The 27,579-nt window shown below is 37.4% G+C and overlaps 2 protein-coding genes across 3 annotated transcripts; one reads left to right on the top strand and one right to left on the bottom strand.

Annotated features, from left to right (window-relative positions):
• The first annotated feature begins 83 nt into the window (after positions 1–83).
• PRIMPOL (primase and DNA directed polymerase) lies at positions 84–13,362 on the top strand. The gene is made up of 13 exons (XM_062493581.1): positions 84–130; positions 1,311–1,495; positions 2,574–2,665; positions 3,594–3,735; positions 5,181–5,328; positions 6,613–6,897; positions 8,576–8,738; positions 9,933–10,030; positions 10,437–10,523; positions 10,606–10,714; positions 11,879–11,961; positions 12,039–12,085; positions 13,057–13,362. Exons 1-13 carry the CDS (start codon positions 112–114, stop codon positions 13,360–13,362), a joined length of 1,764 nt encoding a protein of 587 aa, XP_062349565.1. The 5' UTR covers positions 84–111.
• CENPU (centromere protein U) lies at positions 13,317–25,916 on the bottom strand. Of its 2 annotated transcripts, none has more exons than XM_062493582.1 (12): positions 24,494–25,916; positions 24,300–24,368; positions 22,827–22,944; positions 21,565–21,694; positions 21,169–21,259; positions 20,077–20,122; positions 19,127–19,244; positions 18,671–18,749; positions 17,596–17,643; positions 16,198–16,259; positions 14,820–14,976; positions 13,317–13,452 (listed from the first exon to the last, which is right to left on the bottom strand). In XM_062493582.1, the coding sequence occupies exons 2-12, from the start codon at positions 24,348–24,350 to the stop codon at positions 13,324–13,326; spliced, it is 1,029 nt and encodes a 342-aa protein (XP_062349566.1). In that variant the 5' UTR covers positions 24,351–24,368; positions 24,494–25,916; the 3' UTR covers positions 13,317–13,323. The 2 variants fall into 2 exon arrangements, with proteins under 2 accessions (XP_062349566.1, XP_062349567.1); XM_062493583.1 differs by lacking the exon at positions 13,317–13,452 and adding an exon at positions 13,756–14,161 and having other exon boundaries at positions 20,077–20,149; positions 21,589–21,694.
• Positions 25,917–27,579: the final 1,663 nt, after the last annotated feature.

Below are 27,579 nucleotides of genomic sequence, written 5' to 3'. Positions count from 1 at the left end.
TTTGTTAGCACTTCTGAGAAATGCTGATTGCTCTCTATAATCAAACTTTTCATTCCCAGGGAAGTAACTAAGACCATAAAAAGGGAGTGAAGAAAATGCACAGGTCAGAAAATGGACAAGGTGGATAAAGGTAATATGTTTGACACCTGTTAGAGAAAAAACATTCTTTTACTTAGATTTGACATAGGCACTGACTAGCAAGACATTGGCAGGCTTAGAACAGTGGGCAGAAATGTAAGTGTCCAGGAACATTTACTGTGGAAAACTTGGAGGGGGAAATGAGACTATCTAAAATTTGGGCTTCAGGACCCCACAAGAATATTTAAATACTTAAATTTTCCTTGTGTATCCAGCTTGTTAAACGTTTGAATACTTTTGAGTACACTCAGTTTCATTTTTATCTTTCATTGCAACCCAGGGGCTGTTAGGAGAACCAAGTGGTTATGCTGGGCTGAACAAGAAGGTTCCCCCTTCATGTTTGTTACTTCTTGCCTCTCTTCCTCTGTTTCACAGCTTTTTTGCATTGCTTTTTACTGATTTGCAGGTGTTCCACTTGCAGATAACTGTACATATGTGTGTTTATGCTTTATTACATTACAAGATTTGGACTACTTTATGGAACTAGAAGCTTAAAGGTTGCAAGACAGCAAAAGTTACTGCATGGTTCTAGTTCTTGAAAAGAGATAAGATTGCTATTTTAAGGTTGTGAAAAGTACACGAGCTTTTAAAGCAGGTGAAAGTATTAGTGGTCAGTAGCAAAGGTTGGTAGTGGAGAACAAAGCCCTCAGTTTGGATTTCAGTTCTTTTACTTTGAGATACTCAGAGCTAAAGTCACTGAAGTCTTAAGTGCTCCTATGAATTCAAGTATTGTACTACCCATACAAATTAATTATCTCATTTGTCTCCCCAGCCATAAAGCAAAAATATACTTTTACTCTTAGTGGTTTTTTTACTCCTTACTAATGTTATGTGCCTAGTCAACAATTTGTATACTTTCTGAGGAGTGTAATACCATTCTGTAGACAAAATTGAAAATTCCTAGGCCCTCTTTAATTGTCTTTATTCTGTTGTGTTTATCTTTGATAGTGTTTATATGAAGCTCTTGTACTTCCAAAACAGTATAGTGACATTTCATATTAAAATGAGTATCATAGCAAGGTTGGGTGTTGATTTGGAATTTTGGCTACTCCCACTTAATTAATAAATTACATTCCACAAAACCAGAATCAAAACCAGTGAGGAATAAAGGATAAATTAAAATTGCCTTGCAAACAGATTGATACTGATTTGACTATTTGTAATTGCTTTAGGAGAAATGAAGAGAAAATGGCAAGAAAGAATGAAGAAAGTGGAAGAACTAGCATGTCACTATGAAAAAAATCCTCTTCCTCCAGTTTATAGACCAAGACTGTCCAAACCCTCTATGCCATCCTCTGTTTGGAAAATATTTTCTCGACAGGCTGAAGCTTTTAATTATGTAAAAACCTGCCAAGAGGTACAGTATGTGTTAGGCAAATGTCTCTACTCTTTATATACTTTCAAGATTGAACATCATTTAAAATTGCTGTTGGCAGTGAAGTCTTTATCAGTTTGCAAGATCTTTTTCTTCCCAGTCCTGAACCAGCAAGTTGTTGGGGTTTTTTGTCTTTGTAGGTCATGTTGCACTGGAGGTATCTCTAAGAAGTACTAATTCTGTTCTAACGTACAAGTTGGTATGTGGTGTTAACTTCAAACAGTAGAAGTGATTTTTGGGAACATTGTAGTGATAAATTTGTTCCTTCTCAAGATGGACAAACTGTCAAGGTGGGCAGGAGAATGGGAAGGTAGTGAGAATTGAGTAGGAAGAAAGAGGAGGAAAAGAAATGAGAAAGAAAAAGAGATAAAGAAGAGGCGGAGACTAAATAAAAACAGTACAACTCTCCAGTGACATCAGAGTAGCAAGTTCACATGATTAGAAGTGATTAGCCAAATTAATATTGTGTGAAAGATATCCTGTTTTCAGTTTAATACTTTTCAAATTGATTGCTATTTTTAAAGAAAGTATTGTGTTTTTCTCCACACTGTTTCAGGTACTTAAATAATACTGACAGCCTGTCTTCCAGAATGGGTTCTCATTGGCTTGGCAGTAGTTTGTTTCTGTTTTCTTCTCATATTTCCATTTTTGGATCTCAACAACATAAAGTCTGAAGAGTATTTGCCCATAAAGTTTATACTGCCATCATGTCCATGAGGTTGCTCCTTTCAGACATTGCTCCTCCTCCCTTTAGGGTATCCGTATGCCCTTGATACTGATCAGAAAAAACCAAGAGTTTGCAGAGAAAACAGTAGAAAACAGTTTACATTACTGCACAGCAAAGAAAAGCTTCAAAGTTTTACCCATGTAACTGAAATCAGAATGATGTTCTAAATTAAAACTAGATGCTACTGAGCGTGAAAAAGCATAAGTGATCTGTTTATAGTTCTGTAGCATTTACTAACCTTTAACTAATGCCAAGTAAGAACTTATGAAGATTTAAACTGGCTTTTTGAATAAAACTAACCAAAAAAAAAAATCAATGTTTTTATTTAAAAAGGATGTTCACGTGTTTGCTTTGGAAAAGAACACACAGAGTGGACGGAGGTTTTACCTTGTAACAACATATAAAGAGCTTTGGTTTTATTACACGTGAGTATTTGAGAAGGTACCCTGTATGTTACTAAAAGTTAGTGGTATACTAGATATCCTACCTAGTAAGAGGTATCACTGGATAGGTATTCCCAGGAGCCATCTGCTGCTCTGAGTAGCACAGAGCTGCCATAAGTTACCTGAGGTTTCATCTTGGCAATGGGAAAAATTTTCATGAAGACAGCACAATATATTCTGTAGTGGGTTTAAACTTTCTTCTGAGTAGCAGGTTGCCATTATTCCTAACAATAGATTTGCTTTGGCTGTCAGTTTTCCTCAGGGGATCATACCAATACATGACAAAAACATACTTCTCTGACTAGTCATAAAGCAGTTTCAGTGGGCGTTAATGCAGATGTCTGGAAGCTGATTTATGGGTTTGCATTTGCATGATGCAGTTCCAAGTATTGACAATTTGATCACGTGCTGAACTTTTCCTCCTGTTTGTTTCTTTTACAATAAAACATTTGGCTATGAAGTGAAAGAAATATGAGTCAATTTTTACACGTAAAGCCTGATTTTTTTCTCAAACTGACGATGAAATTATTTTTTAATTTAGTCAGAAAAAAACTGTATAATCTCTTTGTGCTAAAGACATATGAGTGGTAGGTTTTTTACTGTAGTTTTCATAGTTCCTTGAATTCTCAACATTTCTGTATGTGTTGTAAGACTGGGGGGGCATGGAGAGGAGAATACTTCACAAAATTAAATTCTAGGCCAGACAAATAACCTTTGTTGATATTTAATGCTGATGTTAGTTACAAATTTTCAAAGCGCTATAGGGCCACAACATTTTTTTTTAATATAGGTGGTTGATTGCAGAATAGAATATGTGGGATCCTGGTTTGCAGCGGATAAGCATGCTTATCATGCTTATAATGTTTATCATGAGAGGTTGTGATTTGTTTTTGTTTCTGTTTTTCCTTAGCAAAGGTTACAAAACAAGTCTTATGCATTGCTATGAAGTAATTCCTGAAAAAGATGCTTGCAAACTTTATTTTGATTTGGAATTTTACAAACCAGCAAATCCTGATGCAGATGGCAAGAGTATGGTCGTGAAGTTAATTGAGGTAAACTGGAGCAAAGTCATGCTGTGGATGAATATGAATTTGTTGTTAATTTAATATGAAACCAAAGTATTTACGACTCTGTTTTGGTTGTGCTATAGTAAAATGAAAAGAATTGCAGACCCAGTGATTATTTCTAATCAAGTAAAAATACTGTTTTAATTAAAGCAAGGGTTTAATCAAAGTGAGAGACAAAAATAAAGAACGATGGCTGTTGGACTGTTTGTATTCATGGTAGGCTTGGTGACATGGTAAGTTTACTTTTGAAGATTGTTTTATGTGCTCTGCCACTTCAAAGCTGTAAAACTGAAGGAATGTTTAGGTACTCTTTAAAGTAGCATCAATTAAAGTTCCATTCTTATATTCCTCAGTTCATTTCCTTTGCTAATGGTGCAGGTGTGTATCAAGGTTTAGATGAATCTCTCCTGGAAGTTTCTTTAGATGACAGTTCATTATAGTTCAGTGATGATGTAGAGAGCATCATGTGACTGCATTTACCAATTTAGTACCTAAAATTAAATATCTTTGCTAATTATCAATTTTATTAAGTTGTGCAGTTTCCATTTTATTGCAAATTTTTTTTGTGAATGAGCTCTCTGCAAGTTCAGTGTGGCATTCATATGTTTTTTAGAAGAATATCTTCTGTTTTAATAAAATCTCATCATGAGTGGATGTCTTTTTGTGAGACTTCTGTCACCTACAAGTCTCTAGTTAGAAGTGAACAAAAGTAAAAGATTATTAAGGTAATTCCTTCATAAAAGAACCCTTCATTGACACATAATCTGGAGGGGTTTTATCCACTGTGGATCAACTCTGAAATGTAGAGATTCCTCAGATTAAGAGGAGGCTTTCAAATTTGCTGGGTGGGGGATCTGAGCTGCTAAAACCCAAAGCTTCCAGATCTTTAGGTTCTGAATACTGTCCTAAACATGAGTAATCACTAGCTTGGTTTATAAAAGTCTTTTTTTAGAGCTAATTTAGAGTGAAATATGTTTTCCTCATAGTTACTATTGTTCATTGGGTCATACCAATGAATTAGCTAAATCATAGCAGTGAATTAGCTCACCAGTCCTTCATATCGTGACAGCCTCCATCTTCCACTCCTGGTGAGCCTGCATTACAAACATTGCCACTGCGGGTGTGAACTGCTTTGTGGCAGAGAGCAACCTGCAGGGTAAAGCCTCCCAACTGGACTTTGATCTGAGAAACTGGAAGTGTTCTCAGCTTATCGCTGTTAGTTAAGCGTCAGGTGACTTGGATATCTAAGGAAATGCAGTTATGTCAAAGTTGGTTAAAACTTGATATGGGTTAGTTTGAATTAAATTAATTGTATGCTCAAAATGAAGAGAAAAAAAGACCTTGGGAAAAAGATATAATCTGAATTTGTATTAGGTTTTATAGATACAACTACTAGAGTAAAGCAACATAAATAATGTTTATAATTTCAGCTTGTCAGCCAAAAATTAAAAGAACTTTATGATGTAAATTGTTCATCAAAAGATGTCTTGAACTTGGATTCTAGTACTGATGAGAAATTTAGTCGGCACTTAATATTTCTACCCCAAAAGACTGTATTTAAGGATAATACTCATATTGGTAAGTGTGTTCTTTTATAAAAGGTGAGGTTTTGACTTTATATAGTGCCATCTACCACATGAGTATTTATTTTAATGAAATTATATGTGGAAGTAAATATGTATTCCAGCATACACATAATTACTCTCTGTTTCATTAAGCCTTGTTTTTTCTCATCTTCTACTTTTTCCTATAATTAGCTGTGTGTTTGCAGAAATGTAACTTTTTTTGTGTCTTTATGTTTTATTTTAAAGATACAGATTTCTATGAAACTGGCAAGTCTACAACTCCTTCATTTTCAGATTAATGTCAGTTTTAACAAATAAAGGTGCTATTTTTTGCTCTACAGTTAATTTCTGCTCAACACATTGTTGAGCAGAACAAAGATGACTTCAAGCCACCTGTGCATAAACATGATTAACAGAAAGCTGAAAGCAATTTTAATTGTTTATGTAAGTTGGGATTTCTCAGGTGAGGCAGCTCCAACACAGAGAATTGCCAGTTTAGGATTGTTTTGACTCACTTGTGTGCCCCAGTAGTCCTGTACTGAATTATGAGGATGATGATGACTTTGATGCTTGATATGCCAAGTCATTCTGCTGATACGTAGCATGGGAGGAACAGTATTTTGTATTCATTCATGTTCCCCATGGAAGCTTCATCCAACAAGTGCAGAATAGTCCTTGCCAGTAATACTTCCATGTCATAGTTTTTTTCCCCACATCTGTATTTATTCTATTCTCTTTCTTTCTCCCTGGAACTAATTTGGCCATGGTTTTTATTTGTCTTTGGTTACCACCTAGCAGAGCCCGGAGATACAATGGGAGTTGAATTACAATACTGGGAGTTTGAAAAATCATTACAAAGCACTCTTGTAAGAGTGATTTGTTGTTTGAATAAGCTTTGGTCAAGGTCTCACATCAGTAAATACACTATGAAGCTGCAAGTAAACATTTCAATCATTCTGAAAGTGAAATTAGGGAAAGCAGTAGTGAGGGGGACGATCACAACCTTTTCAGAATCCTAAATCCGAGCTTGTTAATATTTTAGAGTTGTTTTTTTTTAAAGATGTTCAGTACAAATTCTTGCGAGGCATTGGTTTCTCAGTCACTGGTCAGAACCATTTTATACAGTGGGCTGGTCAAAAGATTTCTTTTTATAAATCCGGGAGGGCTAAAAAGACCCTGAACTTCAACCACTTCCATCTTGGCTGTTATGAAAAATGTTTGCACAGAAACTCTCTAAGTTCTTTCTTGACTCATAAATTACATCACCTGCTTCTGGCCTTTTTTGGTTGTTTTTAAGGTAACTTTGTGAGAACCATTTTGAAGCCTGCCATAAGATTAATGGAGAGTAGGACTGCTGTGATTCCAACAGAAGAAGCAGAGCATGTTTTCCAGTGTTCTGCAGGAGCTGGATTAGATGGTTCTCTTACAAACCTCACAGCTGGTGGAGATGGTTCCAAAGACTGGCCAGCCATTGCTTATGAAACAAAGGATATGGAAATGCCACACCAAGGAGAAAAATCGGATTTTTCCTTCCTAATAGTAAACAATAAAGAAGGCAACAAGCAGCTTTTTGTAGATCTAGGTAAGTGTAAGTATTGTATCTTTGGGATGCAACAAAGGTTAAGAATGAAATGTTCCTTAATCTTCAATTACAGAGAGTAAGAACAGTGGAGTTCTTACTGCTGTCCCTATGGTGAGACTTTAAATACATGCTGAAACTGTGATCATAAGTGCTGTACTGTAAAGGAACCTTAGATTCATGGTCTGTGGAACTTTTTATATTACTACGTGTAGTTATTTTGTTCTGAAGTTTTAAGGAATTCTTTGCACACAAGACTAATTTTTCCCCCTTAGGGGCTTAGTGCTTCCATTTAGATTGAAAAAGGATAGCATATGTTGCATTTTTGTTATTTCAGTTGAATTAGAAGCTGCTTAATAAAGGAACTGGTATTACAGGTATGGCTTTCTGTATTCTTCTACATGTATGAATTGAGCCTTCTTTCCCTGTTTGGAATGGCAGCTGTTAGCTTTCAGTAATAGAATAATAGAAATTTTGGGTTGGGCATTCCATGGTCCAGTTGGGCATAGCCTGTTCATGGTATTAAAATGTTCCAAATCTCCAACACCCATACCCAAACTAGAGTTTGGAAGTTCCACCCTTCTTTAACTCTGTATCTGTTTTGTTTTGGTTTTTTTTCCTTGTTTTTTTTTGTGTTTTTTTTTTCTTTTTGCCTTACCTCAGGGAAATGAAAATAGCTTAGCACACTATTTGCACAGCAATGTATTACACATTTCAGGACTTTACCTTGGGGTTTTCCTCAGACTCTTCTGATGAACCACCATTCCTTCAAATTCTTCCCATGGAATTCAGGACCACTTTTATTGTGGGCCTCTTCAGTATGCCTAATCTATTGAAATGTAGTCCCAAAGTTGGCTACAGTAGGTTTTTCTGTTACTGAGTCAAAAGGGTTACTTTCACCTACTGTTCAAAATTCTTTCAAGCATATTCATGAATAGAATTTAAATAAAAACATTTTTTCCTGTCTCACTTTTTAAGAATTTTATGCTAGTTTCCCAAAATTAACCATCTTCAATATTTATGTTATACATATTAGCTCAAAATTGGAAAGCTAAAGTCAAAATTGCTGAAATACTAAATTATACAATGAGGCTGCAGTGACAGAAAGCTTTGTGGTGTTCTTGTATGAGCTCTGTAAGTCCTTTTCTCTTCATGAAAATCAAATGCAACCTGCAAATAAAACTCACCTTCTCAGTCAATGATTAGATAGATTATGCAAAGTTAAGATACCTAATCATTGTTTTGTTGTTTGTTTTTGAGATTGGAATTAGCTTTCCTGATACATGCCTCAGAAAAGCTGTGAAGCAGTCCACAGAAAACAAGAAGTTTGATTAAGTTCTTTCTGGTTAAAACAAGTGTGCAGCTTTTTGAGCTTAGTTGTACTTTACAAAGTTATTGTGAAGAACCAATTTCTTGTACTGAAGGGAAACTTTTGACAATTATAATGTCAAAATTATTAAAATGCCTTCTTAGAGATGTTGAGCATTTGTTTTAATTATTCTGTAACATAGAAGTGTAAATGTGTGCATGATCCTGCTTTGTTGCAGTTCTTCCATGGGATGTGAGCTAGTCAGTAAGAGTTTTTGTCCATTCATTAGACTCTTAGCTGGGCCTAAGGAAAATTGTTTAATTTACAAGTGCTCAGTATCTTAAATCCTTAAAAATATCTGTTTTCCTGTAGGAGTTTATACAAAGAATAGAAATTTCCGGATGTATAAGTCATCAAAAGCAGGAAAAAATGTGATTCTGAAGATAGCAGAGGATAATAAGTTTATCCCCAACTGTGAAAAGGATGTTTCCCTGGAAGAAGCATATTTTCTTTCCTCTTTAATCTGCAACATTCGGTAATTACTTAATTCCAGTCAAATGTACAGTATTTTAAAATATGTATTCTAATGGCAATTCTCCTGTAGCAGTTACAAATAACGATTAGGAATAAGCAGTTATTCAGTTAAAATTGTTACATTGTAATTTAGGAGCTCCTAGTAGAATTTATTGGTTTTGAAGAAAAATATTTCTTGGGAGTCTTGTTAAAACTGCCTTCAAATGTGATACACCTTCTGAATTGTGCCTCATTTCCCTACACACACTCAAAATGCCAAAACATATAAATTATTAAGTTTGGTCAGATTCTGTGTAGTTCTGGAAGCAAAACTTACGGACTTCTAGTCAGTTAAATATGAGAAGTCTGAATATTTTTCAAGTAGTAGGATAAGAAATACAAAAGGTTTCTGTCCGTGTTTTTTTTTGAATACCAGATTTCCCATTTGGTACAGACCCCTCTGTAGGTTGGGTAGTCATATAGACAGTAATCAACTTTTCTATATCTAATCTAAACTTCAGATATGTCATACTTTAAGAAGATCCTAATCATTGCTGTAGCAGAAAGGTTAAAATAGTATTAATATTTTTACTGAAAACATATATTTGTTCTGACTTCAGGTTTTATATCCTGAAGTGTTCATTATCCTGAACAGATGCCAATAAACCACACAATGTATTCAAATCATAGGCATCAGCTGAATCCACCATAAATATGGATGAGAAATTCTGCTGCGTTGAATTTAGACTTGTGTGATCATCTGGCTTCCAGTTAGCAATATGGCAGGGAAAAGTAGTTCATTGTAGAGAGAAAAAAACCAAATGAATGGAAACCTTTCAAAGGGTATATCTGCATAAATACTTCATCTAGAGCACATCCTGCTGTAGGAGTGTGGAGCAGCAGTCCACAGGGTGGGTCCTGGGACTTTAGCCTGGAACCAAATATTGCTGTTGGAGAGGAGGAACCCCTGTCCTGTGGTGGGAGTCAGGGAAACTGCCAAGGCCAGAAGGGAAAGTGCTCCAGGGACAGGAAAAAGTACACAGCAAACCATGGGATGATCAAGGTTGGCAGGGACCTCTGGAGGTCTCCTGGCCCACCCCTGGGCCCAGGGCTGTGTCATGTTATGCCACCCTGTGGCATGTTAGAGTGAATCATATTGTACTATGTTGTGCTGTAAGAATCATACTCTTTTCTTTGTATTCTCTCCTTTCTTCAGAGTGAGTGATGACATAAAAGTTCTGTCATCTGGCTGCTCAGAGGAGGAGAGAAAAATGTCTGCTTTTTTAAACAGTAAAACTACCAGAAACAGCAGAGGTACCTCAAGCCTTTTCTACTGCATAGAAAAAAAATACTGATAACTTAGATGTTCTGTGACTTGTACACCTGGTAACTTCTAGGAGGGTCCTTCTTCAGCTGCATTTCTGCAGGAGCCAGAGTACATCTGCACTGAAGGATGCTCTGCAGCACCTGAATGCCACTGTCCCTCCCCTCCTGTACCCACAGCTGACTTGCTTTGTGCCAGCTCCCTCTGCACCTTGGGGATGGCACTTTAAAGATCTACAAGAAAGTAACAGTGGCTTTATCTCTGGTTTTATTTAGGAGTGTGATGTGATTCATGTACATTTTCTGCCTATGGTCTATATAAAGTGTAAGTGTTACAATGGCATACTACAGTGGCAAGCCCTCTAAGAGTGTGTGTTTGTGGCCTTTGGTTTAACAGATCCCATGGAAGGTTACCAGGGCTCGCCGTATCCAGAAATCGATAGTTTTGTTCGTTCTTTGGTTAATAAAGATGGGCTACAAGGAGGTAAAGAAACCACCTTACTATTTACAAATGAGTCTTCTGCAGCACTATTTCTAAATAATTTAAAGAATTTTTTTTTTCTCAGGGATACGACAATGGAGTTACTTCTCTCTCAAAGAATTACTTATTTATGATATTTCCGGTTACCGTTGGTGTGAAAATATTGGAAGAGCTCACAAAAGTAACAATATAATGTATGTTCTTTAACTATTCCATTTAAAACAGCTTTATTTATTTTCCTGTTCAAGTGTTCTTATCTAGAAAATGCTGAAAAAACTCTTATGGATAGAATCAGCAACCTCTAACCCTGTTACATTACTGCTGTCTTGCTCTGTGGGGATACAATGTTTTAATTACAAAAAAACCCCTCACAAAACCAAATAAACTATTTATCCAGCCCCCAAGTTTACTTTGTGACAACTGGACTTTTATTTCTAATAATTATATGAAGTAATCTTCATGGTATTTAAAATATGGGCCCAAAGATGCCAACATAAAAGTCAGAGTGTGTTAAAGCTATTAAACAGTACTATGTTTTGATACTTCCAAGCTAGGAAGCTGAAAAATAAGAAAGCAAGCAGACTGCTTTTGAATTAATTTACAGTGCATCTTAAATTACATTCTTATCTACATTGAGAATTGCCATTTTAGAATGGTAATTCCTGACACATGAGTCAAGGTAAGTTTTGCTAGTGACTCTACAAGGACTCAGACTTCTTATAGTTTTAGCAAAATAAATGATGGAAAGTCAGTTTTTTAGGTTATATTAAATTACAGTATATAATCTGTATAAATACTTTAACTTAAACATAACTTTATGTAACATTTAAAATCACTGAAACATAAGGAATATGTTTCTGAGAAAGCAAGGATATTCAAAAAACCTCACAGCTGGATGAATTTGCTGTTTCTCTAGTGAGTTGCTTGAAGTCTGGTGTTTCTAAAGCACAGTTGAAAAAGCTGGGTGGCCTAATCAGTTGACAGAAAATAGTGATTTTATGTGGCTTTTATAATGAAATTACCTGTAACAGCAGCAACATCAAAATCTTATCTTACAGTTAAGTCCCATATGCTAATCTTAATTTGATGACCTTTTCTTCCAAGCTTAATGTAATGAAGTTGACTAAATTTCACTTTCACATGTTAGTCTTAAAAATTTATTTATTTAAACTTAAGAAACCTGAAGTTTATTAAAAATCATACAAAACAAGTATGTAGTAAGTATGCCAAAAGTAAGAAAGCAATGGCCATAGCTGACGACAAACAAAACGTGTTCATCGAGCATTAGAATTTCCTACTGTATGAATTCACGTCATTTATGTACTGTTACTAAAGAAACTAAATAATTTCATTCTTAGGATTCTGGTAGATCTAAAGAATGAAGTCTGGTATCAAAAGTGTCACGATCCTGTCTGCAGAGAACAAAACTTCAAATCACAAAGTATGTAGCCTGTGATTCAATTATACTTGATACTTTTTAGAATGTCAACTTTAATTAATGTCTTATATTTGATTTAGGTTTTCCACTACCGCCTGGGATCTGCCTCCCATCCCTTTTCAAAGAGGTATGTTTTTGTCCTATTGAGATGCTCTAGTTCTTGTGAGGCTCTGGAAGTCATTGGATATTCCCACTAACATCCCAGTCTGCTGGGAGAAGTGAAATAGAAGAGGTCCCCAGAGCAGCTGTGCTGGTGTGGTAGCTCCATATATTAATTTTTAAGTTCTCCAGCAATGCTAAGTTACTGGAATTGTCTAACTTCATCTGGGACTAAAGACTTTTTCTGTTCTGATGTGAACAGCAGTTCCCAATGTCTAAGCCACAAGGCCACTCCATGTGCAGAACAGAAAAACTGCCCAAGTTTAGGTCTGCTGTGCGTGTCTGACTTCATGCAAGGTAAAACAGAACTGGTTTGGGAACACTTGAGTCAGTCAGAGTCAAATGTAAGTCAGCGACCCTCATTTCTGAAATCCATTTATCTCCATTGTAGTGTATTAAAGTAGCACGTCTCCCCAAACAGGCAGAATACTTAAACTGGCCTAATACTGCACCTGGACTCTATGCCCTGAACATACAAGTTTTTCCACTGCTTAGGCAATAAAAATGGTCATTTTTTCAACTTTTAAATTTAACTGTACAGCTTTAAATGTCATACAGCAGAATGGCATGTTAAGCTCTACTCGAGCAGCTCATCAATAGCTATTAGTGTTATTTCACAGAAAGTGTCATTAAATTGTATTTTCAGGTCCTGACAGTATCTTTGAACAGACACCTAAGTTAGTCTTAACCTTGTATTGTTTTATGAAGCTGTATTCAACCGGCTACTTGCAGGGTGCTAGAAAAACTGATAATTTCTACTCCTATTAAAATAGGCTTTCAGGTAAATGTGGCTATACATGAATATGCCAGAAAATATTGTGTTGGCCAGCTTTCTGCAGTATCCATTCTATGTGACAGCACAAACTTCAACCTTGCAGAGCAGTTAAAGGTATGAAGGGTATTTGCATATAGACTAAGTAGTGTTCTTGTTTCTCAAAGGAAGAAGAGTCTACCCTAACGGATGACAGGGGGCACACAGAAGAAAAAGTAAATCCACGTTCTAATGTGTCAGGCTTGTCAAAAAGCTCAGTATCTCCAGAGAACAGCTGGTCTCAAGACCTCCTGTTGTCAGACAGCGAGTGGGAAAACACAAGTGATGACGCCTGTTTCCTAGAAGCAGCTGAAGATGTGGAACTAGCTGAAGCTGCAGATGACAGTCTGAATTATGCCATGGATGAAATCCCAGATGAAGTTCTTTTGGCAGCTTTAAGGAAAGAAGACCTCTACACTAAAGAAGGTAGCTAAGCACAGGCCTGGCCAGCAATGAATGACACTTGTGTGTTGCACGGTGGAGTGAAAGGTCCTGTGGGGTGCCTCACAAGCACCACTCCAGAGCTGTAAAACAAAGAATGGAGCACCTGGGTGAACTTCAACAGGCAGGAGGAGATCATGGAAGATTATGTGGGGGCTGAAGGGAACTGGACTGAAAACCTCATTGTGAATGCTGCTCCAAGCTTAGCACTTTCCACACTCTTTGCTGTACAGTTTCTATGTTGTTAGTTGTTTGTCCAAGTTTTATTGAGAAGCCAACAGAACAGACTTCTTATTTCCATAAATGAGATTAAATAATTTATTTCAAATGCAAATTTAATAAAGAGATTTGTTTATTCATCGTTATCCAACCAGACTCTTGTGTTCTCTTTATGAATATATTCCTCTCAAGATTACTTTAATAGTGCAAGATTAACAGCCAACCTTGTTCAGAGTACAGACAAGTTTTAATAACTGTGGATCACTATTTCCTTTCATTGATATTCTGATACTATCTGACAATAAAAAGATACAATCTCTAAGTTGTTGACTTATTTTAAACACTGAAACAAAATAAGAGTAACAATGATTAAACAAGCTTTAAAGCACTGACAACACTGTTCCTACTGAATGTCTGAAAATCTTAGAAAGACACTTAATTTTTCTCTGCTCTCTGCTCTTTTTGTACAGCCAGAGCCTTTTTCAGTGTCTCATTGATACTCTCAAAGTGCCTTTCTGCTCCTAGAATTCTTCGGGACTCCACCAGAAGAGCAGGGAGGCTGGAAGTTCCATACTGCCGATAAGGAAATAAAATTACAAGGCAACATTTTAACTCATGTAAATGAAAGATCATTTACATATCAGTATTTATTTTTCCTCTGTCTAAAATGGCACAATATGACCTTTAAAAGTGAAGAGCAGCCAAAATCAGAGCGTCTTGTGAAATGTGAGGATTTCCCTTACATATGGCAGGTGTGTAAGCCTTTTCCACAGAAAATACCACACCAGGTCCTAGGTACAACAGGAATGGGTTCTAAGGCTACATGAGAAGTTATTCTGGTCATGAAATACCAGCACTATTCTCAGCATTAAATATCTTACATGGAAGTGCCAGAGCTTTCCCTACTTTTGAACAGTAACAACACAAAAAAAAAAAATTACTTCTGTTCCACTGTTATTCTTTACTTTCTATAAAAAAGCTACAACTAAGAAATGAAGCAGTTGTCCTATGTCCTCTGCATTCCTGGATACTGAGATCAAGGCAGCAGAATCTTCTCTGAAATACTGCTGCTTCTAACATGAGACCAAAAAAACAAATTAGATACCATAGTTCAACAGTGATTCTCAAGTTGCTTCTGCAAAAGACCATTAACAAAATACTTCTACTTAAGAAATGTTAATAAGTGAATTTCATAAATTAAAATAAAAACCCATGCAGAATATGTACTTACTACCACTTTTTCTTTTGGGTTTTCTTCTCTATAATCCAAACAGTCTTGCTGTAGCTCCTTTAAATCAGTAATTAATTCAACTGTTTGCCTCAAGGAAGATTTCCTTTCCTGTATCTCAGCATATTCTTTCTGAAGTTGCGTCAGTTGCGGTTCAGCTCTGAAAAAGATATCAAGACTTTGATGCTTACATCTGCATATTTATTGCATGAATAACTATGACCCTGTTTCCTCTGAAGGAATTCTTAAAACGTTGGTCAGAATATGAAATATAGGTTACTATGGAAGGGTGCTTAGGTAGAACAAGCATATTACTTAAACAGGGGCATGAGTCCAAATCCACCAAAAAGACCCAAGCCTCTTTTTTGAGTCTGACACCGTAGCCACTCTCTTAAGCATTTCAGTTTTTTAAGTGTAGTTTCTTAAATACAAGGTGTTCTGCTTCTGCACACCCCTGCCTGCAAGCTCAGTTGTTAAGTGCTTATGCTGCAGCATATTTAGGATCTACAAACTATCTACACCTCTGCTAAATAAACTGAAGTGGTCAATCCATTAAAGTAGCACTCCAAAACCTGAGCACCAACAGTGATTTTCATCCAACAGGGTTGCAGAAAAAAAGCTTTCTTAAAATGATCAAAGGATTAAAACACAACATATAAAAATGTGAAGACAGCTTTCAGGGGCTTCAAACAGTTCTCTGAGCAAAGTCTGTCCATAGTACTAGAACAAAAAACACCTCTTGTGGCCATAGAGAAAAGGTTTTTACCCTGTTTTTGTGGATCCAAGCCCATGATTTCTACAGAGTTACCTTACAGGGTGTATGTTAAATGCAGCTTTAGTATAAGGCTTGTAACTAGAAACCCAAGGGACTTGGGGAAGTCTAATAGTTCTTCCAGTCACATAATTCCTGTGTTGTGTATATAAATTACACTTAAGATTAATGCCAAGTTAGAGAAGAGGAATTGTGTGGCCACATGAGAAGGAAACAAACCATGTACTAAGAGCTAACCCCTGCTAACCTGTAGAGGTGAAATACAATCTCCCACCTCAAAAACAAAGACGTCCTCTATATTACCTTTGTAATTTATGATTCAGCACCTTTGCAATTCAAATCATAACACTGGTGTTCTTCCTATGAACATGTGGTGTGAACCCTCTCAGTAACTAGTTAGCTAAGAGAACTTGCAAGAATGACTGTCTAGGCAAATGAAATGTGTAAAGGAGAGGTTATCATGAGCTTTTGTAAAAACAAAAAGCAAGACAGTGGTAGTTTCATCAAAATAAAACGACAGAACAAAACAAGTTACATTCCCCTCTGAGTTACAAAATACCAGACTCCTTAAGTTCTTCAGGCTATTATTGTGCATTCTTAGAAACTCACCGAATTAGCTTTTCTCTGACTTTCATCAAGTGCTGCCTTTTCTTTCTGAGGTTTGTTATTGCCTGAAACAAAGAGTGAGCAAAGTTTGTAAAACAGTTTCTAAAACTTCAAAGGCAAAAAACTCAAATTTAATTGTCTTCTTTTTCTCTGAGGTTTTATGCTGATTGTCACTGTGGAAAATTCTAAGATACCAGACCTGATAAACTGCCATGTTTTACATCTGTATTTGAAACAACTTAAAGCTGTTTAAAATGTCAAACTCCAGACAGAATTTTTCTTAAATAACATTGGATTTACAAGCATACAAAAGGAGTTTGTGACATTTTGATTTCAGACATTATGAACTCTAGGAGGTTTTAGGTTTAAAAATGCCTATGAATGTATGTTCAGGATGATTGCCATAACTAAGTACGCTTTCTTTAATATAACATACAATTTAACAAGAAAAGTAACACCCAAAACTTGTAATAAGATTAAACTTAGCAACTAAAAATTTAATTTTAAACAAATATCTAAGAAGCAAACTAAGGATAAATCTAAGTGGCTGTGAATGCTAGGTGTGTATTAAGATTTTCATTTTACATGCAGAGCGGTTTACCATCTCACCTCAAGTCAACAAGACTTTAGCATATTAATGGCTACTTCCCAGGATAACCTTTGTGTTGACTTTATTTGTTAAAGCTATTTTACCACTGAAAATTTTGCAGATTATGTTAATTTGGGCAGAAATCCAGACAGTGCCTAAGCTTCTCTTAAATCTCTCTTCTGTAGGGCATTCACCTCTCCCTGATGAAACCATTGCAATATTTTTCTGCCCTTACACTAGTGCCTCCTTCTGTCAACATTCCCACTGCATTTTCGGTGAATTACTACTTCCTCTAAATGAAGAGAAGAACTGTCTTCCTCTGAACAAAAACTCTGCATCTATTTAGGGAATGCAGCTGCCTGAGACTTCCCTTCTTTAAATTAAGCAATTCAATTCCATCCTTACAGGTTGCTATCTTTGCTGCTCTCCTAGGTTTTATATTCATTTATGTTTCTTCAAGGTTAGCACTCATTATTTAACTTGCTCTCCAGAGGCCTCACCATTACTCATTAAAAAAAAAAAACAAACCAAAAAGCCAAAAGAGTAATTTACATGCATAGATCTTATCCATCCTAATGTGCGTTCATTCTTTTTACACCATACAGCAGTATACAACTCGAGTTTGCAATCCACCACATTTACTTAGATTTTTTCCAAAAAAACCTCTGGTGGTTCCCTAACCTCTGTTTGTGCAGTTGATTCTGAGTACAGTACACCTTTTTGTCAATTATTTTATCTCTTCCAGTCAAGTTCTTGACATTCTAGTGCCCACAACTGTATGCTGTACAATCTAGAGATATGTATGTATTTACCTTAGCATTTTTTTTCTTCATATTCTTTAATTCCTGGACTCCTGCTATCTACAGAGAAGAAGAATTACAGATTGAGTTCATCACTACCCTCCTAAAAACACAGTCACAAGAATTACTTTGGAATAATGTAAAAAGTTAGTTTTTAATTTAAAAAAGAAAAAAAACCAAACAGCCCTGGTTCAAAGGGACCTCACTGGTTGTGTATTGATTCTTTCCTCTCTCATGCCAGAGAAAAACTGTTGCACAAAAGGAGTTAATTCAAATAATACTCCTTGTACCAATTCCTGTAATACTACCTACCTTAATTTTTCCATATTGTTATGTAGATGTATACATCTGGTAATTCCAACACTTGTTACTTCTAATGAACCACTCAGAACTATGGCTTTAGTACTTAGCACAGCTCCTGCAAAGTTCTGTGTTCATTTTACTCATCATACTCACTTTAATCTTTCCAGCCAATAAATCACAGAATGGCTCATCAGGTTGGAAGTGACCACACTGGGTCTTCTGGTCCAACCTCCCCCTGCTGAAGCAGGGTCATCCTAGACCACATGGCACAGGATTGTGTCCAGATGGGTCTTGAATATCTTACACTTACAGTTATGTTCAAAATATTAATTAAAAAAGGATGATTTTCCTTGGACTATTTAGAGGCCATACTGAGAAGTCACTGAGACAGCACAAAAATCAACCTTTTAAAACTCTAGTCAATGAGCTTTTAAAACAGCGTTTGACATAGCTGTATACATGCTTAAATTATGCAGCTCACCAGTTTTACTACATAATGATTTAGATATGACAAACACTTTAGAATTATTGGATGCTTCCCTATTCTCAAAAGGTGACAATTTGGCAAAGTACTTGCACAACAGCAGTGCTGTATCTAGAGGCAATTCTTGTGAAAGCCTGCAGAGAGGCAGCCAGTCATAACCTGCACACAGCTGTGTTTTCATATTACTTACATTGACAAGAGATTGGAAACTTTCACAGCTTGTAAAATGAATGTGTAAAGGGCAATATAAAACCATAGGTATTTTGACCACCAAATTGATTTTATTTCTGGTGTACTTACAAGATCAGTCATTTGGTCCTTGAAAGCAGAAGCGAAGTTTTTGATAGCCTTTCTGCAAACATTTGATTCTATACTTTGTCTGGAGAAGTCGGAGGGACAAAACACATTCAGTTTAGTAAAGGGGAATCATCAAAAACCATTCCTCTGAGTAACAAATAAAACCCAAAGTTAAGCAGCTAGACAACTACAGATCTTTCATATACTATCAATAGCTTCTCTTCTGCATTGAAATACATCAGCTGAGACATGCTGTTCATGTTTGGAAAAATATCAAATCCCTGGAGACCATGTCAAGATCACATGTGAAGAAATGTTTGTATCATAGATAATTAATAATCATTAACATCAGAATGTAACCATGCAATACTGATTCCTTAAAGGAAACCCATTAGCAAAAATGCAGATATTTCTTTTTAAAACTTTGAATATCCAGTCATGGGAAAGCAGAATGTTTACCTGTAATTTGCTGCTATCTTCTCAACTTCATCCAGAACAACATCCAGCTCTGTAATATCTCTAGGAGATCTCTTCATGTCTTTGGGACACCACAAGTGAAAAGAATGTGGGCTATCCACTGGAAGAACAGAATGAACATAAGCACAATTGCACAATTCAGGTACACGTTGTAAAACAACAGGAAAACTCTTGTTTTTCAAAATAATCACCTAAAAGTTATGAGTATTTTAACATTAAATTTGAGAAGAGGAATATTCAAATTATCTTGCCTGTCTTTGCCTGAGCAACTGTGATAGATTTACCTGGAACTGGGATGATCAATGATATGCAACTTAATTCTTATTCTTTATTGATTTGAAAAAGCCCAGGAACACATCAGTAAACTAAGTAATAAACTACAGAGTGTACTGTAGACATGACTTTTTGTGTTAAAATCTATTGTTTTTTAACACTCCCAGGGCACATCTAGTACTAAAACATTATGGGATTCTGTTCAAAGGAAGCAAGATGACACAAGAGACAGTTTCTTCCTACTGAAAAATGCCAGTCTTGAAGCTCTCTGTCTCAAGGGTCTTTACACCAACAGCTGTGCCTGTGCTGCAGTTAGGGGCACTCCAACTTCTGCCCCACAGCTGCTGCTCCAGGCTCCCACACCAAGGAATGTACTGACACCTCCTACAGCCTCATAGCCATGGCTCCAGGCTTCCCTCCAAAGCAAACCAGGCTCACTTAGATGTTTAATGCACACCTATACTTTACCCCTTCAGAAGAGGAATAGGCAAGTCCAGGAATGCAAACCATGGGGATCAAATGGGGGGGTCTATACCAAAACTGAAACTCAAACTTCCCATTTCTAGAAGCACTGCTACATTCCAGAAATTAAAACTATTGAAAACCTTTGATCTTGAATGAAGAAAAGCTATATGGGAGTTCTGAAAAGTGTACTTTACCAGAAGGATCTGATGTGCTCTCCTCTGAAGGCTGCTTCCTTTTTGCCTGGAATTGAATAGTATTTACAGTCTTCTGTGACATGAAAAACAAAATAACTTCCGGAACAAACCCTAGGTTTACTCATCTAAACTCCTGAGAGATGACAATTAGGCAAAATGCAGAAAGCATTTCCTGACTGAAGCATCAGTAACATTTCCTTTGTGGCACTGGCCACCACCCCATCAGCCACTGGCCATGCAGCAGGGCTGGAGACATCCTAAGGAGCTTAAGGACCCTTGGTTCAGCATAGTCACTGCCCAGGATTAACATTTCTCTGATCAACAGTGCCTGCTCATCTTCCTTTTCTCCCACATTCTGTCCCAGTCCCTTCTCTACTTTGACTACTTTGTGACACCACACCAGCACTTGTACAAGAGTGCTGCATGCATCCAGCCTACTGATGAAAGACTAACACCCTGTACTGAGTGTACAATTCCAATAAATTTCAGCACATAAAAAACTCTTGTTCCATCTACTGCACAGCTGCTTTTACCATAGGTTACTTTCTTGAGCCTGCAGACAGTTGACTCCTGCTGTAAGTCTGGCAGCTAAGTGGGCCAAAAGTATTTTACACTAATTGTGGAGTAAGTGTTCAAAAGCACTCATTCAAAACTGAATGGCTTTTAATTCTAACACATATTCAAAATTCATTTCATCAATATTCATTTTCCCACAAATCTGTTTTGCTTCAGTACCAAACAAGTACAAAGGATTCATATCCCATCTAGTATGCCATTCCTTAAGAACACATACACTAGATACAAAGAAGATAATTGAAAAAATGAAAGAATATACTCCCAAATGAGCAAGAGAATAGGCCACAGGATCCAGGAACACCTGGCTATTATATTCCTTGTCAATGTGACATCTTACAGCTTTAAGCATTTCACTTGGCCACCTCACAGGAATATTCTGAGGACTGATTATTTTGGATACAATTAAGTACTAAGAAACAAATGGAAGGTCTTCCTCTCCCCCCATCCTCTAATGCAGGCATGGCATGAAATAAACTAAAATTAAATTGATTGATAATACTCAAACTTTTTCAGTACCACAGTCTCCTCAAGGGGTTCCTCTCCAGCATCATCTGTGTTGGATTTATGAACATCACCATCGGAGGGCTTTGAGTGACACGGTTTTTTACTGGGGAAACAAAAAACATACACTGCTACCCTCTGAGGAAGGATGATCTTCAACCATGTACACAAAACCTTGTGTTTTGGGGAATGTTTTATACAGCTATGTCTCATAAAAGTACTATTCAAGTTCTTGCTTGAATTAAATAGTAAGACAATTTCAAATTTAAACTAGATTTGATTTAACATATGAGAAATATACCAAAATTTCAATTTAAATATTTCTTAAATAATTTTGTTTGTTACATCTAAATTAACTGGAAGACTTTCCCCTTTAAATCTAAAAATCTAAAGATTAAATTAAATGCTGACAATTTTATTTGTTTTCCACCAGACCGTCTGCCTGTATTTTGCCTCCGTGGTGCCGAAACATGACCGAGTGCCTCGTTCCGTGAATGTTCCTCTCCATAGGCATCCACAGCAGTACTGTGCAAAGGGTGATCTATAAAGAGCAAAAGATAAACTGTATGAACACTGCTCCCACCTTTTAAGGTAAAGAGTACTGCCAGCCATTAAGCACTTAGTTAAAATATTTGTGGTTTGCTAACTAATAAAAAGGAAGTTCTTGCTACAAGTATTATTTGAGGATTATGAAAAAATATATAGTGAACTTCTGTACCCATCCAACTATTTCTTTATGAACCCAATCCTAAGGTAGCTCAGCATGTACACACTGCATAGAGCAAGCAGAATACTTGCTACAATTTGTTTCAAGTCTCTCTTTGCTATGGCATACATAAACCTCTTACACATTTAAACAATAACTTGTTTTTTAATATAGATTTTAAGCTGCTTTAGTGGATGCTATGAGAAGGCAAGTACTGCTGCTACAGAATATTTGTAAATGTAGAATTCTTGAAGGTAACTACCAAAATAGATTAGAACTCTTGAGAAATTTAGGTTTTAACATGCCTTCCACACTATAAATTTCTTTTTTCAAGCACACTGCCACAAAACTTCTGCATTAGTGTCAGTGAGCATCCTTTTTACAGTCTAAATACATACCACAGAAGTAAGGAAAGGAGCTTTTCATTTTGCAGCCTTGCCTTACAAACAACCCTTTTGCTAAATTGTATTTTATAGCTCATTGTCAATGCTGTTCCTAAGTCACATTTTTATTTCCATAATTTTCTCAGAGTAATAACTATTAAAATTGAGAAATAGCCCTTAACATTTTATCTACAGCTTCTAATTACACTGTTTTTAAAATATATATATATATATACATAGATAGATATAACAGAGGACTCCACAAAGAGTAGCATCTATGCTAAAAAGTTTGGTTTTTAACTGTAAGTTTTTACACAAATGCAGTATTATGATGTGCGAAATTCTACTGTTGAGACTATAAAGGTGGAACAGACAGTATTTTTTCCATTGACTTTCATCTACAGCATTACTCCTGTTACTTCCTAAATTATAGAAAATAACACAAAATCTCATCTGTCTCTCCTTTCCATTACTTTCTCTTGCAAAGAACCAAAACCTTTTCCTAAGTAAACACCTGAAGTATTTTGCCCATGTGGTTGGTTTGTGAAAATCATACATTAAACGACATTAAAGACAATACTAACCAAAGGAATCATCAAGCTCCTCAAGTTGATTTGTTTCAGCTACCTTCAATATCCTTGAGACATCTGGTTCCTCAAGCGGAACTGATTTCCAAGGAAGACTGTGTTTGGCTTTGTGCTCCTGGATGGGTATGAAATTAACAGCCAGTTTACCCAGCTTTTTGAGTGTACAGCAGATTAAATGTGACAATGAATTTCAAGAACATTTGGCTAGAAATACACTTAACCAGAACCATGTTAGACTCCTAAGTTATGGCACAAGGATTTAAAGCGTATTTTTATCACAAACTACGGGATTTTTCTCCTAAGACAAGTGATGGTGTAAAGCATGTATGTTCTGCTATTTGATGCTGTGTTCTACTGCAAGCTTTATCTTATTTCATAAAAGTGTACAAGCTTTGAAATCTTATAACACTCTAATACCTGACTTTATGATCTGAAGTCTTTTTCTTTTCAGGCATTAAAATATTTCTTCTTTCATCTCTATATCACATAAATTTCCACCTTTGTCCAATTTAATTACTTTCATCTTAAGAAAGTAAAGAGCTATACAGTAACTTCTTGTATAAAAAGTCAAATTTATAAATCAAGGATTACAGAAACACTTCTGTAAAGCAGAAGGGTAAGGGAGAATGACACTAGTTTATGAAACAGTTGTGGAAAGAGTTGTGTGCCCTTCACAAAAGGCACGAATGACTTTCCTCAATAATTTCTGTATGTACCTGTAGGGTGAATTATAACCAGAAAAGACCAACCTCCGGAGCTTTATAATTTTACCAGTGCTTAACACTGCCCCAGCATTTCTATTATAGTACCAAATATACACATCAACTACTTTCTCTTTAAACCTTCTTTTATGAGATTGTTTTTAGACTTTTGCCTATTTGAAAGTCAACGGTCCATTCTGTGCTACTCCCAAAAGGAAAGAGCCCCACAGCAGCGCCCCAAGCCCGTCCCAGCAGGGACCGCACAGCACTCCCAGTGCAAAGCAAGCCCTGCACTAACCTGTGCATCCACCTCCAAAGACCATGCCCCGACTGCACAGGAGCACAACACAGAACCACAGCATGTCCTGCCCTGCAAGGGACCCACAAGGCCCTGCACAGCACATCCCGACAGCCACACCATGTGCCTGAAAGCATTGTCCGAACACTCCTTGAGCTCTGTCAGCTCTGTCTGGTGCTGTGACCGCTTCCCTGGGGAGCCTGTTCCAGTGCCCAACCACCCTCCGGGTGAAAAGCTTCTAACATCCAACCTCAACCTTTCGGGCCACTGCCCTTGGTCGCCTCCCCGGCCACCAGAGAGAAGAGATCCGTCAGTGCCTGCCCCTGAAGCCCCCTTGTTGAGGAAGCTGAGCCCAGGATCAGGCGTCCCCTCACACGGCCTCCCCTCAAGGCCTTCATCGCGCCCTCCCCTGAACACCCTCCACGAAAACAAAACATTGATTGGAATTCCGCCCAGCCTAGTGAAACTTACCTGCAGCTTAGAGCTGGTATGATTTTTCTTCATTTTCTTCTTCGAGGACATTTCGCTGTTCACTATATGCTGCCGAACACAAAAATCGAGGACGAAGTTAATGAAAAATCGTCCTCGATACAAATCAGTTTTCCCTGTGTCCGCACTTGGGACAGAACGGGAAATCTTTGTTACTTCAAACTGTTCTTGGTTACCTGAAGTTATTATGCTCAGCTCAGCTCAAAAGCGGCAAAACTCACTTCCTTTGGCGCAGACCGACGTAGAGACGCACAGTTTTGTACATTTATGGATGGATGGATGGATGGAAGTATACAGGTCGGATGTATACAGCACGTATGGGTGAGCCGGGCATACGACAAAGATAAAGCGGGACGCTGCGGTTCACGCCGGTACCTTGACTCGGCTGCCGCAGCTCCCTTCCCGAAGGTACCGCAGGATCAGGATCAGGATCCCGCTCCCGCCGCCTTTGGAACCGCGCGCGCCCGGGCGGGAAGGAAGGGGCGGCGCGGGAGGAGCGGCCGGGCCGGAAGGGGAGCGGGACAGCCCCGCCCCGCCCGGGTCAAGTCAACGTTCCGAAGAGTTCACCGAACCGTCCCTCTCCTCCGTAGTTTTCCGTTAATTACTCTAATTAAATACAAAAAACAAACCACAAGAACTTCCCGTTTTCTTCTCCCCTCCCTCTCCCTGAACTGACGCTGGTGCATCTGGAAAAGCAAGCGCAAGAGATCGCTTCTGCCGAGATAAAGTGAAAGCTACTGCCAGGAACAGTTTAATTTAAACAGCATACAAATAGAGCTTGCTGTAACAGCGTGCCAATTAAAAAAAAAAAAAGAAAAAAGCTGTGGCTTGAAAACTTTAAATTCCATTTCTGGCAATTAAATTGTTAATTAATTGTTAAGAGACGCAGCAGTGTTTGCCAAGCCCAGTCGATTGGAGGCCACACCTCCTTACCCCCTGGCAGTGGTGACACTCACACTCCAACACACTTCAGCTTTAGCCAGACAAATAGGCTACAACAGTGAAAGAATCACTTTAGGCTTAAGAGGTGGCTATTTTGCTGGCTATAGCACCCAGCCCCCTGAGCCACAAATAAGACAGTACAAACTGGTTTCTGTAGTGATTGATAGCTTTTCCAGAAAGGTTTCAACAGAATGTTGTTAAGAATATAAGCCTTAGACCCAGTTCTAATCCATCATTCAGCTATCTCCCAGAGGAGAGGTGTGGTGACACTTCCCTCCCTTTCCAAGCAGCATGACTCAAATCTGAGTATGTTACTGAATAAGTGACAAATTTGGTTTTTGGTTTAGGTTTGCTTCAGCATGGAAGAAGGATGTATAAAGGAACATAAAGAATAAACTCTACAGTTGGCTTAGCATCTTGCACTGACATCTGTATTTACATGGAGCTTTAAATAGTGTCCAGGTGGTGGTGCTTCCTTTACCCTGGCCTGGTAACTTTGCCCCTGAAATCTCTCAAACCATAGCCCTGATTTAAGCCAAATGCATGGTGTGAAGGCAGGAATAAGGAAACCCACTACCACCCAGGCAGCAATTCAGAAAACTCAACCTTTCAGTTAAGTCATTTGAGGTGACTAGCAACACAACTGTCAGGAAAAAAAAAAAATTTACTTGTTTAGTAGTGTACTGAAAGAGCAAGTTACATACAACAGCATCCTTCTCTTACAATTACTGGCCAACACCTTAAACATAAAAAGTCACTTTCCAAAAGTAAAAGTGTAAACAACCAGCCTTTATACTGTATTTAGTATGGCTGTAGCAGTGGAGGTTTACAGCTTGGCAGTTAGAATAGCACCTGGGCTTGTTAGTCAGCAGCATTTTTCCTTGATAAACAAACACATCACAGCACTGAAATGCAGAAATATTTATTTTGGTTTCCTTCATTGGTTTTGAAAATTGTTTTGGTTTTATAAAACATAGAAATAGCCAACACTAAGCAAACATTTGAATTTCAATGTAACAAACTACTGCTCTAACAGTTGACTTGGATTTGTGTACCTGAATTGCATACACATATGAAATTATGCTACAGAGTAGTGCATTACAATCACACACAAATCTTAGTGCAAACCTTGTTGTGCTTTTATTTTACATATATCCATGTTTTCAAAAAAAGCCATGAATGTTAATGCAAAACCAACTCTGTTAAGGATAGCAAAAGACTTATGCTGTAATAAGGCTTATTTCTGCTGATTTTTCAAACAAAAGATAAACTGCAAAATAATAACTAGTTATCTGGGAATTAGGTTTTTATCCCTGAACAAATACCTATCCTGGGCCAACACACAGTTCTGTTGGCATGTATAAATAATTCCAATTGCTGCAAAGCATCAGGCAAAAACATTCTACCTGACCTATTTTGCTGTTCAGTGAAGAGTACTCAGTGGCTCATTCATAAAGCACAGGAAACAGAGGTTATGTCAGAAGTTCTTCCACTTACAGAGGGCCTGGCACATTTTTATAAAATGCATTTTAAATGCAAGTTAATGACAGGGAAACAAGCATCTGGTACAGGTGCAATGTTTACCCTGACTGTTAGCACAGCCCAGCCTCCTGATTTGGTTTTTAGGTCTCTAGTACTCTTGCCAGAGTTGGGATCTGCTCATTTGCAGGGCTGGCACCACTCCAGATTCACACTAATGTAGCAGAGGCTACACGTGCTGAATGAACTGCATCCACACAGTGCAGAACCACCATATGCAGGCTTTGAGGAACTCCTATTCATCAGTCTTCTTTGTGTGGAGTGCTGACTTCTACCTTACAGAAGCACATCCCATAACCGGCTGCAGATGACAGCTCAGATGCCTTGCCCCAGTTAATACCTGGACTAACAAAAGATGTGATATCAGCTATGCAAACAGTAAGGGTTTGGGGTTTTTGGTGGTTGGGTGATGGGGTTTTTTTTTTTGAACAGCTTAAGTAATTTTTCTGAGAATGCAAGATACTTAGAGGCATTTTCAAAGCTGCCAAATCCTTTGTGGAATTGACAACTGCAAAACACACTGCAGACAGCAAACATGCTGGCAATAAAACCTTAGCTCCTTGGTGAGTCCCATTTTTGACCAAGGAAATATTAAATAACTTACATATAGTTATAATTTATAGTTAAGGCTCTTTTTGGAAATTGTAGGTCACCATAAAAACAGTATGCAACACAACTTGACAGTAAGGCAGTGTTCCATTTCTCCAATGTTCCTATGGCAAGTACCCATTTTTGTACAAGTTAATGATTGCACAGTTTCCTTCCCTATTTTTGCTGCAGT

Source organism: Cinclus cinclus, chromosome 5, assembly GCF_963662255.1.
Source record: "Cinclus cinclus chromosome 5, bCinCin1.1, whole genome shotgun sequence".
In the NCBI taxonomy this organism is placed as follows: domain Eukaryota; kingdom Metazoa; phylum Chordata; class Aves; order Passeriformes; family Cinclidae; genus Cinclus; species Cinclus cinclus.
The sequence above is the reverse complement of the archived record's forward strand: the minus strand, read 5'-3'. Positions and strand labels throughout refer to the sequence as shown.

Excerpts from the sequence above, each read along its gene's own strand:
- PRIMPOL (XM_062493581.1), top strand. Across the intron at positions 5,329-6,612 it reads TAAGGATAATACTCATATTG|GTAACTTTGTGAGAACCATT; the intron begins GTAAGTGTGTTC and ends GTTGTTTTTAAG. Across the intron at positions 10,524-10,605 it reads TAAAGATGGGCTACAAGGAG|GGATACGACAATGGAGTTAC; the intron begins GTAAAGAAACCA and ends TTTTTTTCTCAG.
- CENPU (XM_062493583.1), bottom strand. The coding sequence starts at position 24,350 with ATGTCCTCGAAGAAGAAAATGAAGAAAAATCATACCAGCTCTAAGCTG. Across the intron at positions 20,150-21,168 it reads AACCCCTTGAGGAGACTGTG|AAGACTGTAAATACTATTCA; the intron begins GTACTGAAAAAG and ends TTCATGTCACAG. Across the intron at positions 14,977-16,197 it reads GTCAGAGAAAAGCTAATTCG|AGCTGAACCGCAACTGACGC; the intron begins GTGAGTTTCTAA and ends TATCTTTTTCAG.